The 14,702-nt window shown below is 36.4% G+C and overlaps 1 protein-coding gene across 1 annotated transcript in view; it reads left to right on the top strand.

Moving 5' to 3' along the window:
- The first annotated feature begins 2,012 nt into the window (after nt 1-2,012).
- Nucleotides 2,013-14,702, top strand: part of LOC109236643 — a 17,752-nt gene continuing 5,062 nt past the window's right edge. The window contains exons 1-6 of the mRNA XM_019402834.1: nt 2,013-2,141; nt 4,465-6,507; nt 6,593-6,647; nt 6,935-7,080; nt 11,606-11,692; nt 13,457-13,585. Coding sequence (XP_019258379.1) covers nt 2,073-2,141; nt 4,465-6,507; nt 6,593-6,647; nt 6,935-7,080; nt 11,606-11,692; nt 13,457-13,585 — 2,529 coding nt within the window. The 5' untranslated portion in view covers nt 2,013-2,072. The remainder of the gene's footprint in view (nt 2,142-4,464; nt 6,508-6,592; nt 6,648-6,934; nt 7,081-11,605; nt 11,693-13,456; nt 13,586-14,702) is intronic.

The raw sequence follows: 14,702 nt of genomic DNA, 5'->3' as shown, positions 1-14,702 counted from the left end.
CCCAAATCCCTAATTTCTACCATGAAAATCCTAAATTTGATGTTAAAATCTCATGAAAAGTAATGGGGAATTGAAAAGAAATGGATTAAAGTCACTTACCAATGAATTTGGGAAGAAAAGTCTCTTGGAAAATCGCCTCTAGAGTGTTTAGGGTTGAGAAATGGTGTAAAATGAGCTATGTCCCGATCTTTTCCTCTTTTACCCAGCTGCAGATGTTGCAATTGTGATGTCTTGTTCGCAATTGCGAAGTCCATGTCGCAAATGCGAACTATGCATTAGAAGCCCAGATGTCACAATTGCGTAAATGCGAAGATGCCTAAACTCTACATAGCATTGCAATTACGATGACAGAGTCGCAAATGCGAACACAGGACACATCGCAAATGTGACTCTTTCCTCGTAAATGCGAGAACCCCTGTCCCCAGCCCATGCTAAAAAATGTGATGAGGTTATCGCAAAAGCGAGGCTCGCACATGCGATACATGCAGCAGACACCAGAAGTGTTTAATGCACCAGCAGTTCAAGTCATCCAAAATTCTTCCGAAACTCACTCAAGCCCCTCGAGCTCCAAACCAAATATGCACACAAGTGTAATAACATCATACGAACTTGCTCGCGCAATCAAATCACCAACATAACATCTAATTCTACATCGAACATCAAAATGAATGGAATTTCAAAGTAAATTCAAGAACAACTAGAATCATATCTAAGCGTCCGAATCACGTCAAAGCAATTGCGAATTGCACCAAAATTTGCAGACAAGTTTCAAATAGTAATACAGTCACATAACATGTCTCAACATCAAAATCCGAACCCGTTAGCTAAGAAGTCAACTTACGATCGAACTTAGGAAATTTTCAAACTTTCAAAATACTAATTTTCGGCAAAATGAGTCAAATCATCTAGGGACCTCCAATATCAATTCCGGGCACATGCCCAAGTCCAAAATCACGATACGAACCTACCGAAATTGTTAAAACACCAATCCGAGGTCGTTTTCATAAAATGTTGACCATGGTCAACTCAAGTTGGTTTTAAAGCCAAAATCATGTTTACTTCAAAATTTTCACATAAAAGCTTTTCAAAAAGCAACACACAGCACACACACAAATCGAGAAACATCAAATGGAGGTCTCTATATTTATATTGATTATGTAAAAGCTTTAATAAATTTTGTATTTATGTTTATATTTGAATTAAAAAAATATACTTAATTGATGTTATTCACAATAAATAGTTATAAATCATTTGTCTAATTGACTTATACTAATTGTAAAATGAATTTTTATACGATCTTTTTCTTTAATTAACGTTCAAAAGCACTTTTGACAAAAAATGCCTTTTATAAAATTTATTTTACAAAACCCAATCAAAACAAACAAAATATTATTTTCCAATAACTTGAAGAAACTATTATGTAATAATTTCCCCCTCTCACATACTCCCTCCGTCTCATAATATGTGTCGTGATTCTCTTGTGCACGCCCCTTAAGAAAGAATAGTTTTTGACTACTTTACCCTTATTAAATATTTTCTTAATTTATGTGTCATCTCTATCAATGACATTATCCATATTATACTAAATGTGAATGCAATTAATTATTATGGGTAAAAAAGGAAAAATATAATCAATTTTGTCTTGAATTTCTAAAATAACAAATACTCCCTCCGTCTCATGATATGTGTCGTGATTCTTTTGTGTACGTCCCTTAAGAAAGAATAGCTTTTTTTTACTACTTTACCCTTTTTAAATGTTTTCTTAATTTATGTGTCATCTCTATCAATGATATTATTCATATTTTTAGTAGATGTGAATGCAAGTAATTACTAAGGGTAAAAAAGGAAAAATATAATTAATTTTACCTTGAACTTTTAAAATGACAAATAATTTGAGATAATTATTTTTAGTAACGAGGACAACTAATAATATGAGAGGAGCAACTAATAATACTTTAGAGAGAAAGAGAGAGAGCAAAAGAAAATGACCCGTGAGTTTATATATATAGAAAGAAAGCGGCGCGGCGAGGAAAGGAACAGAAAGAGGGAGTTTTTGCAAAGTTGCAGCAGGCATGGGAGCTCTGGCTCCACTTTCTCATTGGATTCCTGAAGATGACCTTTTGCTTAAAAACTCCATTGAGGTACTCAACCATTGCCTAGTCTACGGCTCCATGAATTTACATACTCTTTTTTTCTAGCTCCCTTTTATTTTACCAACTCTTTTTACCTTTACAATTTATTTATGCTTCTTGTGTTTTTTCCCCTTCTTTTAAACGGTCCAAATAGGTGGATATAGAGTATTCATACAGTGGACGCCAATTACTTTGTAATTGAAGTGTAATAGCTTTAGTCTGTTTTTGTGCTTCTTGTTTTTTTTTTCTTTCTCTCCATGAACTTATGCCTTTTATATTTTTATTTTTGGTAATGTAAGATGTCCAGTAGAACGGAGTGGATACAAATGATCCATATAGTCCATCCCAACTATTTAGGATTGAGGCTGGCAATAGTAATGTGTTTTTAGCTTTTATTTCTCTGTTTCTGGAGTTTATTCTTGAAAAGTTGTTCTGGGGTTTGCGTCGAGGTTCGGGCGATCTCACCAGCCCTTTTGTTCTGTTCATGCCCCGGTGCGACTTTGTACAGGGAATAAAGCTGATTTTATAATAAAGAGTGGGTAGTATCTTGTAGAACTGAGTTTGCTGAATGTTTTGGTCTTCAAAGAGAGAGCCCCTCATGTTGTTCTATTGATTTTGTTTCTCTACTAATTTTATTGTGTTGATTTTGCTTTTTAGTTCCAGAAGTCTGGAACTTTTTATTTTTTACCTTGTCTTATCAAAAAGAGATTTTCCATGAAGTATCTGTGCTTCAAGATTCTTTAGTTTCACGAGAGTTCAAGATTGAGATGGTGACTTTTATGCTGTATACATATCAGAGTATATGCATGAAAACTTTGTTTATTATGAGTCTGAAGATATGAGATTGCAGTAATCAATTGAACTGGTACTTAGCATGAAGCATTACTTGGCAGTAAAAACTACGGATATAACTTTCTAGTGCCTGGCCTATAGGACTGTTTGGCACATTGTTAAGCCCTTTTCCCCCCTTTGATAAATCAAAAGTTTCATTATTAAACACCACATTGGTGTCAAAAGTATGTAGAAGTTGTTAATATAGTATCCCCCAAGGGTTAGCTCCTTGTGCCTTAGGTCACAGGTTCGAGCCCTTTGCAAAGCAAACTAACTCTGGTATTTAATTGGAGAAGGGTGGGGGTGGGGGGTGGGGAGGGGCATCATCCCCGAGTTTCGAAGACTCGATTGGCCCAAAAGGTCGGCTCCAGTCGGATTTCTCGATCATTAAAAAAAAGTTGTTAATATGAATTAATCCGAGTACCTTATAAAAAAACAAAAAACAAAAAAAGAGAATCAATCCGAGTCATCCATGGTCATCTACCAAGTTTGTCAGCTATCTATACAGTAGTATTCTCTCACTGTTTCGAGGGCACTAAAAGATTCTTTGTATTCATTGTTAAGCTGATATGAACTGCTTTTCCAGAGAATATCCCCCTTCTTTTGGTATACAGGGCCCTTGTAAAGTGCCAGCACTTACTGGGTGGTTACCTTGATGAATAAGATCTTTACTTATCAAGAACTGAAAAAGGAAAAGAAAAAAGATATTAGCTTGACGACTCATTGGAAGCTGCCCTAACAGCAAGCTAAATTGTAGATCTTAGTTATATCTGACTTAATTTTGTAAGTAGTGCACTACTAGCTCTCTTCAATCGGCCCTGAGGTATGATAGCTCAATCAAGGATCTTTTGGGTGGTTCTTTGTTATGGGAAGAAATGGGGTCTCCAGGGACCAATCTATGGAAGAATGTATGCTAGGGGAATGAAGTGATTGGTTTAGTTGTTCTTTTTGGGATGGAAAAAGACACACACTATGTTAATGTACATGGAAGAAAGGATGTCCAATTTCATGCTGAATATTCATATTTGGCGGACAAACCTCTGATTGCTTCTCAAATTGTATAAACTAAAAGATACAGAAGATTTTTCTATTTAAATTGCATTATGAAGCCCATACTAGAAGTGATTAGAAGATAGGAGAGCTTGCCTCCTTGTTTAGTTGATGTATAATTGCGTAATGCGACAAAAGCATACTTAGAGTTGTCTAACATGTCAGTTGAAAAAATTCGTCTGGAAGATTAGCTTTGGGAATCGTAGGAAGTGGAAATGAGAATCAATGAGATATAAGCTTAAATAAGCATCCAATTTCTTAGTTATAGATGTGCAAGCAATGCCTCTTTTCTAATTCTGTACCAATAGTATTTTTCCTCGAAGCGTAGGAGTAAGTTGGTGGTTCTACTTCCATCATAGGATCGTACTGATAAAAATTATGAGATAACTATCCTGCTGTTTTATTTTTTATTGCCCTGGCATAATGATTTCATTTTCCCGTCTTACTCCAGGCTGGTGCTTCTTTGGAATCACTTGCAAAAGGTGCAGTTCAATTTTCCCGGAGATTTACGGTTCAAGAATTGCAAGATCGATGGCATGCTCTCCTTTATGATACAGTTGTTTCCGCTGAAGCATCAGCACTCATGATTGAGTTTGACCACTCTGCATCGACACCGAAATGTAATAGGTTTGAGAATTCCAAGGAAAGTAAAAAATCTGTTCTAATGAAGAGAAAAAGTGAGAGTATCCGCTCATGTTATTATGCTATGCGTAAGAGAATCCAGAATGACCCATTTGACTCGATGGATATGAATTTTCTTGGTGGAGCTGGTAACAATGACCAGCCTCAGTCTGTGGATTGTGTATTTATAGATTCAATAAGAGATACCTTTGGTAATCAACAATTAAATGTTGACGTCATATGCAATGGCATTCTGGAACATGGGCTTGATGATTCTGCCTGTGCTAGTGATGGTGTTACTGCTTCTCCTTGTTTTCCGATTGGACTCCGCAATCATAATGGAGACATTCCTCTTAGAAGCTTTAATGCTCCTGAGGACTTCCATAATTCTGGTGAAGAAAGTGTTGCCCTTACTGAGAATCAAAGCACTGTTGGAGAATTGGGCCAATTGAAAGAATTGCGTGTTTGTGGATTATTTGAAGCTGAGGCTTTAGAACCTAATTTGCCATCTATGACAGGTCAATATGGTGATAATTTGATAAACTCTTCTGGATTTGAAAGCCAGGTCTTTAACTCACCAGTTCCACATTGTGGTTTGTCATTTGACAACCTTGGTTATTCACCTACTCCACCTGAAATGCCAGATTGGAGTACAATTGGAGATATTTCTATCCCAGCTCTGCCTGATTTCGAGGAAGGACTGAATGTACAGAATACTTTTGCAGTTGCTATTGATGGCAGTACGAATAAAACAGATGCATCAGGATATGGTGTTGTAAGTTCAAAGTCCAACTTGAGAGACGATATGTCATGTGATGAACTGACAAATTCAGCACCTAGTACTGATGACTACTTAGCAGAGTTGTCAAAATCTTTGCTTAACTTTTCAGATGAGGAAGATCTATTTGGTCCTGATGGAAATGAAACGATCGATAAGTCTTATTTTGATGGCTTGAGCTCACTTCTCTTGGATTGTCCTGATGGTGGAGGTGACATGCCTGATAAAGGTGTATCGGAGGCTTCAAATGCTCCAGACGAACGGCTTACTATTCTTGATGATGCTTGTCCCAGAGAATTCAGTGACAAATGTGTGTACCAATATGGTGATAAGCCTCTAGCTTCCAGTTCAGAGTTTCAAATGCTATCCTCCGCATTAACTGTCAATCCGGCTTTTCCTGAAATGCGTGGTGGAGTTATTTGTTGCACATTAAGCTCTGAGGACCCAGAAGTTCCTAGCAATGATGATGTTTTTCTTCCTGTTCGGATGCCGTCAACATCATTTCCGTCTATGGCACATTGGAAATATGATGAGACTTATCATCCATTATCCTCGTCTGTCAAAGATTTGTCGATTAATCAAAGGACCAATGATGGACGAGCTGTCTTGATGAAAAATAACCAAAATAGTCATTCGGAATACAGTACTTATCAGATGATTGAGCCGCCGTCAAAATCGGAAATGTTCAATAGTGATCACAAAATTAAGCATGAGTTGCCCAACAATAATAACCAACATGTTCTACGGAGGAATCTGAACACTTCTGATAGTCCAAGGCCAGTCATTTCAGGAAAATTTAGTGCAGTAAATGCCTGTCAAGGAGCTATTAAAGAAAATATGGCAAAGGATGAACATGGAAAAAGTCTCAGTTGGAATTATGCTGATGCCTCCCAGTGCTTGGAGAAGAAAGCTATTTGCACCAAGGAACACAGCATGACCACCATCCTTCAAAAGAATGAACCTATACTTGCTGAAACTGTCCTCGTGAAAACAACAATCCCTGAAGCAAGTCCAAACAATTTTTCATCAGATTCGGAAGAGTTTCTTTATGAGAGTGATGAGGACATACCCTACTTTTCTGATGTTGAAGCTCTGGTGAGATCTTCTTTTCTGGTGTATGAATTTTACTACCATCATAGGTATTTGTTGACCTTAACCAGTTTCTTTCATCCTCCAACAGATCCTTGATATGGATTTGAGCCCAAATGACCAGGATATATATTCTAGTAAGGGAGGTGGGTTCCAGTTTTAATATATTTATTGAATGATTTACTTTTTTACTTCAACGATTTTCTATGAAGAGCTGATCTAGTCTTGATTATTTTGTTTTTACTGCATCACTTAGTGTATTATGCTTAATAGTTACTTTTTCTACTCATTCACTTCCTCCACTTCTTTGGCGGCTTTTTTGCTCTTTTGTAGTTTCTTTATTTGTGATTTTCAACCCTCTGTTGGTACATACTCTCTTACCGTATATTTTCTGTTTTCTTTCCTTTGATCCGTCTCTTTATTTTTTCCCCAGTCAAATCGTATCAGGTTGAAGATCCTAGAACGATCATCAGGCTGGAGCAGGCTGATCATGCTTGTGAACGGAGAGATATTGCTGCACATGGAGCATTTGCTGTCTTAGCTGGCCATCGCTCAAAGCATTTTATTAGAAAACCGGCGGTATGATTGATTTAATGCATTCTAACTCAATTATAGAATACCATACTAGACTATTAATAAATGCTTCCCTAGTGATCCTACTAGGCTGAAATGATCATCTAACATATACTATCAGCATAATTCATGTATAGTTTTAAAAAGCGAGAGCATGAGGCAAGATGCTTTATCGAATACGGGGTGGGTGGAAGCCTCGAGACGTGGGACGTAAGTCCCGGTGAATTTTTATATTTTTTATTTTTATAAATTAATAATATATTAAATGTATCTTTATCAAAAAATAATATATTTAATGTACAAAAAATAATTACGACATATAAAAATTGTCACAATTCCCAAACCACAACAATAATTACTCACGTCAAACTACATTAATTATACTTTTTACAAATGGCGGTCTAATATTCCAAGAAAAGGCTTTTTTTTTTTTTTGCTATTCCATTTTATTATTCCTAGTCCCCACATAGACCTATAGCCATTGAACAAAGCAACTAATTAAGTTTTGCATGTTCCCCTGTGTACTCTGTGACGTTCCTCCCATTTTGAATGACTGAGCATGTGCATTATTCTCAGTTCTTTATTTTGTTCATCTCAACAATTCAAGACTACAATCACAATGAGCACTGATGCTAGATTTCTTTGAGCAAACCCACCATCAGCTATTAGAACATAAGCCAAGTAACTCAAAACCAGGCAGATCCAAAGAAAAGCGGTTGACTACACTTCCTCCTCTTCCGATTCACTGGGAACCGTCACAACTGATGTTCTCTGAAGAAGCCACAAACACCACCGTCCTTTGTTAAAGACTTCTTTTCTTGAGCACCTGGTAAATCATTAAAGGTAAGTTGCAATTGTAGGAATTGCTACCGAGTTTTCACCCTGCTATTTAAGCTATATCCAGTTTTTCAAATTATTGAACTTGTAGTCAGTGTCGGCAAACTTCATACAAAGACATCCTACTCCTGCTCTTCCCCTCCTCCTCCTCCTCCTTCTTAGGGAAGTAAAACTATATAGTAGTTTTTTTTTTTGTTGGGCAACACTTAAAAGGTTGTTTATGGACTCTCTATATACAAGGGATTAGAAGAATATGCTCTTTGGCTTTACTGGGTCTCAGTAAAGTTTGCAGGCAATGAATACATAGATACATAGTGAAGAACAGTTTATTCTTCGCCTGAAAAGAAAACCTTGTCGCGGAGCTGCTACTATTGTTATAAATGCTGTTGTCAAAAGCATGGTAGGGGTGTAGTATTGCTGAACTTGCTGCATTGGCTGATGGTACAATCTATGTACACTGCCTGACCTTTGTGGTCTCTGAGATGCTTTGCTTTTGGCGATAAGTTACTAACTCTCTTCGAATAGGCTCAGATGCTCTATGGGTAATTCAAGCAACTGTTGCGAAGGAAAGATATCTTAGATGTGCTAAACCACACACTTAGTGAAGGATGCATGCAGTGATCAACAAATGTCTTAGCCTAGAACTCAGAAATAACTGAGGAATAAGAGAATCAAATGTATTTAAGAATGTCTTTAGAGAGAGAAAGCTGAGAAAAGTTTTGGTGCATAAACTGAGAAACATATGAACGAAATTACTGTCACCAGATTAACCAATTGATTAGAATTACTAACAAAGGACTTTAGCTTACCATCACAACCAAAACAATTAAGTATCCACTGAAGGGACTTACAGAAAATAGAAAAAGAGTATATCTTTCATCTAAATTTGGGCATGAAGTTAAGCATAAATGTCTGAAATTCAGACAAATGTTTGAAGTTTGGCTTTGGCAAGTGAAACTTCAATCCTGCAAGTCTAAAGGTCAGGCAAAAATGACTGAAGTTTGCTTGCAGCCTTGCACAAGCAATATGCCAAGCTTCAGACAAATTTGTAACTTCAGATGCCAATTTTGCAGCTTTAGTCGTGTAAGGGGAGCCTTGGCGTAATGGTAAAGTTGCTGCAATGTGACCAGGAGGTCACGAGTTCGAGCAGTGGAAATAGCTTCTTGCAGAAATGTAGGGTAAGGCTGCGTACAATAGACCCTTGTGGTACGGTCCTTCCCCGGACCCCGCACATAGCGGGAGCTTAGTGCACCGGGCTGCCCTTTAGTCGTGTATATATGAGTTGATTCTGAAGTGGCCAAATTTACCAAATATTTATGAACACCGGCTATGCCTTAAATAGGGGTCCCAAAATCGGCTATTTGTGCCCTTGCCCCGTTGCAATTTGGGGGAAAATATGTTTTGATTTATAAAAAAATGATGAGGGCTAGTGCAAAATTTCTTATCAAGCTTTTAGGGCATCCCCCTCGCCTGTGAGGCACAAGTATGCCTATGCACACACTTGAAGGATTGAATGATATGTCGAAGACAGCTCGGATAGACAATAGGATAAAGGGCTTGAGCTGAACTCTAAGGCAGGCTGTCACTTGGAGATCTCCCATTTACAATATGCAGATGACACCCTTGTGTTCGGTGAAGCTCATAAAGAATACCAACAAATGTTGAGGGTCACTTTATCATGTTTGAAGCCATTTCTGAGGAATAAAAGTTTTGTTTATCCGGTTAATGAACTTCAAAACTTGGTTGGAATTGTTGAAGGTAAAATTGTGAACTTACATACAATGTATTTGAGGATGTCTTTGGGGCCAAAAACAAGTCAAGGGATATGGAATGGGGTCTTAGAGAAATATGAGAAGAAGCTAGCAAATTCCCACATATACAATGTCTCTATTCCCAATACCACTGAATGCGGTGAATAGAATAGATACTTTGAAAAGAAATTTCTTATGGGTAGTAAACAGTAACAAGAAGAAAATTCACTTGGTTAGATGGAACTCACTCACAATTAAGAAAAAGGGAGGGGGATTGGGAATCAAGAACTTGACGATCCAGAATCAAAGCTTGTTGATACAGTAGTTATAGAAATTTACTTCAGAAGAACAATCTTTATGATGGAAGGAGGTAGTCAGCGAAAAATATGACATGGAAGGAAAATGGATAACCAAGCCTGTGAGAAATCCATATGGGGTCAGTTTGTGGAAGTCTATTAGAAACTTTTGGCCTAAGCTCATGAATAAGTCAAACTTCAGCGTAGAAATGGTATTAGAATATCCTTCTGGGAGGATAATTGGTTAGGTCAAGGATCGTTGAAACAACTCTTTCCTGATTTTTTTTTGTACTGAACCAACAACAGGAAGCAACAGTAGGAGAGGTTTGGACAAACCAACGTTGGATTCTGACCTTCAGAACAATACTAAATGATTGGGAGATTGACAAACTTAGAGAAATCTACAAGACCTTGAAACAATTCATAGGGACCTCTACTGCTGAAGATTGTGTGACATGGCAATGGAACAACAAAGGGAAGTTCTTAGTTAAAGCAACATATAGGAGTTTAGCATCTCAAACAATCAGGTTGGCTGCTGGCCATGGAATTTGATTTGGAAGGTTAAAATTCCTTATAAAGTGGCCTGCTTAAGGACAATTTGATCAAGAGAGGATACCAACTATGATCTAGATGTTAATTATGTGGAGAGGAGGCAGAGACAATCAATCATCTCTTTTTGCACCATAAGGTGACTTTTTGATTATGGAGGATATTCATCAATTTGAGGGGAATATTGTGGGTTATGTCAAGAAGAATTCCTGAAGTTCTACGTTCTAACATGCTGGAACTGAGAAGGCAACCTTTCCAGTCATAAAGAGATGAAAGATTGTCCCAACTTGCATCTGGGAAACAATTTGGGAAGAAACAAACCAAATATGCTTTCAGGATAAATACAGTAACACTGTGAAGATGAAAACAAAATGTTTAGTTCTTTTTTTATTTTTGGTATAAGGAGAATATTTAGATATCATGAATCTATTCTTGATATCTTGGAATCCTTATGAGAAGACAAAGGATTAGGAGTGTTTCTCTCCTGTAGGCTTCCTTGTAATTATGGGTGACTCTACAGTTTTAGTCTTTTTATTTATATAAAAATATGTTACTTTTTCAAAAAAAGTTGGGAAAATGCCTGACTGAGATGGTGAAGGTATGGTGGGTAATTAGCCTTATCATAGAAAACCTCAGAGAGCTACATTGTGCATGGCTTCTGAATGATTTTCTTAAATCTAGTAATGTTCATTTTGCCCAGTAGACTTCCTCTTCTCTCTGCTTAATAATCACGCCTGGCTCATTTTCACTTGGAGCAGAGTTAATTAGGGTTGTCACATCTTGTCTTTGGATTATATGGAAACCCAATCAGTGAGAGGAAATGCCAAGCTATATTTGCTGTTGCAAGATGTCCATACTCAAAGAATGTTTTACTCCCATTTTTATGTTGCAATTATTACTGCTAGGTCATAGGTAAAAGGGGAAAGCTGGAAATACTGAATTAGTGACTTTAAAAGATTAAGAGTATTGATGATGTTGCTGAAAGTGTTAAATCAGCTATTACAGCCTAGCTTTTCAATAAAAGTTCCATTTTTTCCTTGCATTCCCTTGAAGATTCAAAGTTTTTACAAAAAATTGGTCATCCATTTATCGGTTCAGGTGCTACTGGGAAGAGCATCTGCAGATGTTAAAGTTGACATCGACTTGGGCAGAGAAAGTCGCCATAATAAAATTTCTAGACGACAGGTATGTTCGGCTTGGACTCCAGCTGTATTAATCAAAATGAGCTCTTTTAGTTATTCAATTGATTCCAAAACTTTAAGTTAGTTCATTTGTTTTTCTAGCAAATAAAGAAATAGATGATGGAACAATTGACCGACTGTGATTATGTAATTTACATTTATGTTTCTTAACTAACATTTGCTCCATTTTCCTGGTTTGCTCACTATCTTCTGTAACTAAACCTTTTTTTTGCTAATGTTAACCTTCAACAAATTTATATTTGTAAATCTCATTGCTGACTGCAGTATACTTTTAATGTCCCTTTACTCATACTAGTCACTTGGTACATGTGTTTCACATATTGTAACATAGAACTCAATAACATATATAAAATGTTAGTGCCTTTGCATATCCTAAGATATTTTGGAGAATTATGCTAGAAGTAATACTTTTTGACCAACTTCAGAATTTGAATTCGAACAATATATAACGAACAAGTAGAAAACTAACCTCTTCTAGACGGGCAATCGCATGATTGTACTACTACATGTCAACCCTTTATATTGATTGCATAAGAAATAACGACACTATTTGACCTTAGCAATCTAGTGTAACATAAGTGATTTAATTTTTTTTTGAACAAAAGTGATCTAGTTACCATGTTCTTGCTTCCCCCGCATCTTTAATTATGGTAAGTTTTAAAAAAAACAAATTGCATATGAATGTGGTCTGAAAGGGTTCCTGGATGTATAGACATGTATTACATCGTTTGCAATTTCGTGGGCTGAGACTATCATACTACTGAAGAGCATAACGACATGATAACCCATATTTGCTCTTCTTGAATTGGGAGTCCGGACGAAGCCAGAGCACTTTTTTAGGGTAAAAGATAAGCATGTGGGTACTTAAGTGGAAGTCTCCTTATAGAAGTTAAATTGAATAGTTCAATTCGAAATCCTAAAAAATAGGCAAAGTTGTAAAATTAAAAACTTGAAAACTTGAAATTCTTCCTGTTGTCACCATATAAGGAAATATTAAATTTTTGCATTAACTAAAAAGGTCAAATAATGAGTATAAGGAAATAAAGCTTGGAAAATTGTTATAAAAAATTTTGAAAACTTAAAAAGGAGATCCACTGCATTCCTAATGTCACCAGAGAAGGAAATAATGAAGTCTTATATTTAATTAAAAAGTCTTTGAGAGTGTATTTACAGATTTCCTTAAGAAATAGTGAATCTTTTTATTAATTAAAAAGTTACTGTTTTCCCTAACGTGTTAAAAATCTTGAAAAATTGAAATAAAAACTTGGGGATGAGATTCACTGCTTTCGTAATATCACATACAAGGAAATGATGAAGTTTTATATTAATTAGAAATGATCAAATAATTAACACAACGAAATAATGAATTTTTTTTTCTAAAATTAATTTTAATCACAATTTTATCCCACATTGAATGCATTTACGAAGAATGAAATGGTCCAATATTTCATGTTGGAATTTTGTGCTTTTATGATAGTATAGACAGAAAGGTAAATATTTAAGGTTCAATGGTTGTTTGACATGCGCATACTTCCAGATGCCCTCATGTTTTCTTCTGATTACTTGTCTCTTTTTTTTTGGTTCCATTTGCTGCCTTAAAGTTGGAAGCATGAATCGTTTATTTAGGTTGGTCAAGTCATTTCATGTTTATAATCCTAAAAAAAATTTGCATCCTTGTATGCCTGCAAGCGTGCTGTACAGTTATGTGTCCATGGAGTGACATATTCATGTAACTTGCTTTATATAGGCAATTATAAAGATGGACATGGGTGGACTATTCCATTTGCGGAACGTTGGAAAATATTCAATTCATGTGAACGGCAAAGAAGTACATCCTAAACAGAGTCTAACCCTCACTTCTGGTTCCTTCATTGAGGTATGCTTCTTATTTGATGACAACTGAAGCTAGCTGAGTCATCTATCTCTTGCGTCTATTTTCTGAGCAAATTCTATATTATTCCTGTCATCGCTGAGTTACCTACCATATTAGCTTGTTCTTTAACTTAGCTGATCATGTGACCTTAGTTAATTTCCAATTTTTGTGACTCATTTCCAGTTTGGGACTAAAAGGTAATGACTGAGTTATCTAAACCCAAGCGTAGGTAATCATTTTTTCCTGATCTAAGTATCCCAAGCTTAGGTAGTCATCTGATGGTTATTATTGCAACCTGGATGATCGATGTAGAACCGTTTGTCACCCTTATCCTTTTCTTGTTTCTAGGAATCATGGGTGAGCCCTCCGTAAAATAGAGTTTATGAGTTGACATTTGAGCTGTTTGAGCTTTGCTATTTCAAGTGAAACTTACTCGTCGGTTTTTTTCCCCACCTCAATGAATTTTTATGTTGAATTTGTTGGCACGGTTGGTGGCTAAAATTGTGGTTATGATTTTGAACAATCTGCTAAATCATTTGTCACTCTCGAGTCATAGGCAAGTAGTTGCATGTTAACATTCAACATTCTATTCAGCTTAAAATTTGTGGTGTAAGTTCTTTTCTGTCCTTAATTCTAGAGCTTCAGTTTTGTTTTATGAGATGTAGTTTTCTTTGGTTGTGATTAGAACTTCAGGCTCTTTATTACGCATCCCAGACCCCACTTGTGGAATTTTACTGGGTCGTTGTTGTTGTTGTTGTTGTTCTTTATTACGCATGTTGCGGCATTCACACACGTTACTATGTTACATTGTTGCTAACATTCTTTGCTACTTGGTGCTTTATTTTCATTGTTTCTTGAGCCGAGGGTTTATCGGAAACAGCCTCTCTATCTCTATGAGGTAGGGGTAGAGAGGCTGTTTCCGAAAGACCCTCGGCTCAAGATAATAAAAAGACAAAAGGAGAGAATATTAGATTCATCACGGAGATCATAGGAAAAATAGGAACATAAAATGCAGAAGAAAAATGCAAAGCAAAAACGATGGCTAGTAAGTGGAACCTGCGTCGAAAATAGAAAATAGTAAGAAACGACATTACCCCTAGCTATCTTAGACAAAACCCTA

The sequence above is a fragment of the Nicotiana attenuata genome, unplaced genomic scaffold (genome assembly GCF_001879085.1).
Source record: "Nicotiana attenuata strain UT unplaced genomic scaffold, NIATTr2, whole genome shotgun sequence".
Taxonomy (NCBI): domain Eukaryota; kingdom Viridiplantae; phylum Streptophyta; class Magnoliopsida; order Solanales; family Solanaceae; genus Nicotiana; species Nicotiana attenuata.
This window is presented reverse-complemented; position numbering and strand designations above follow the sequence as displayed.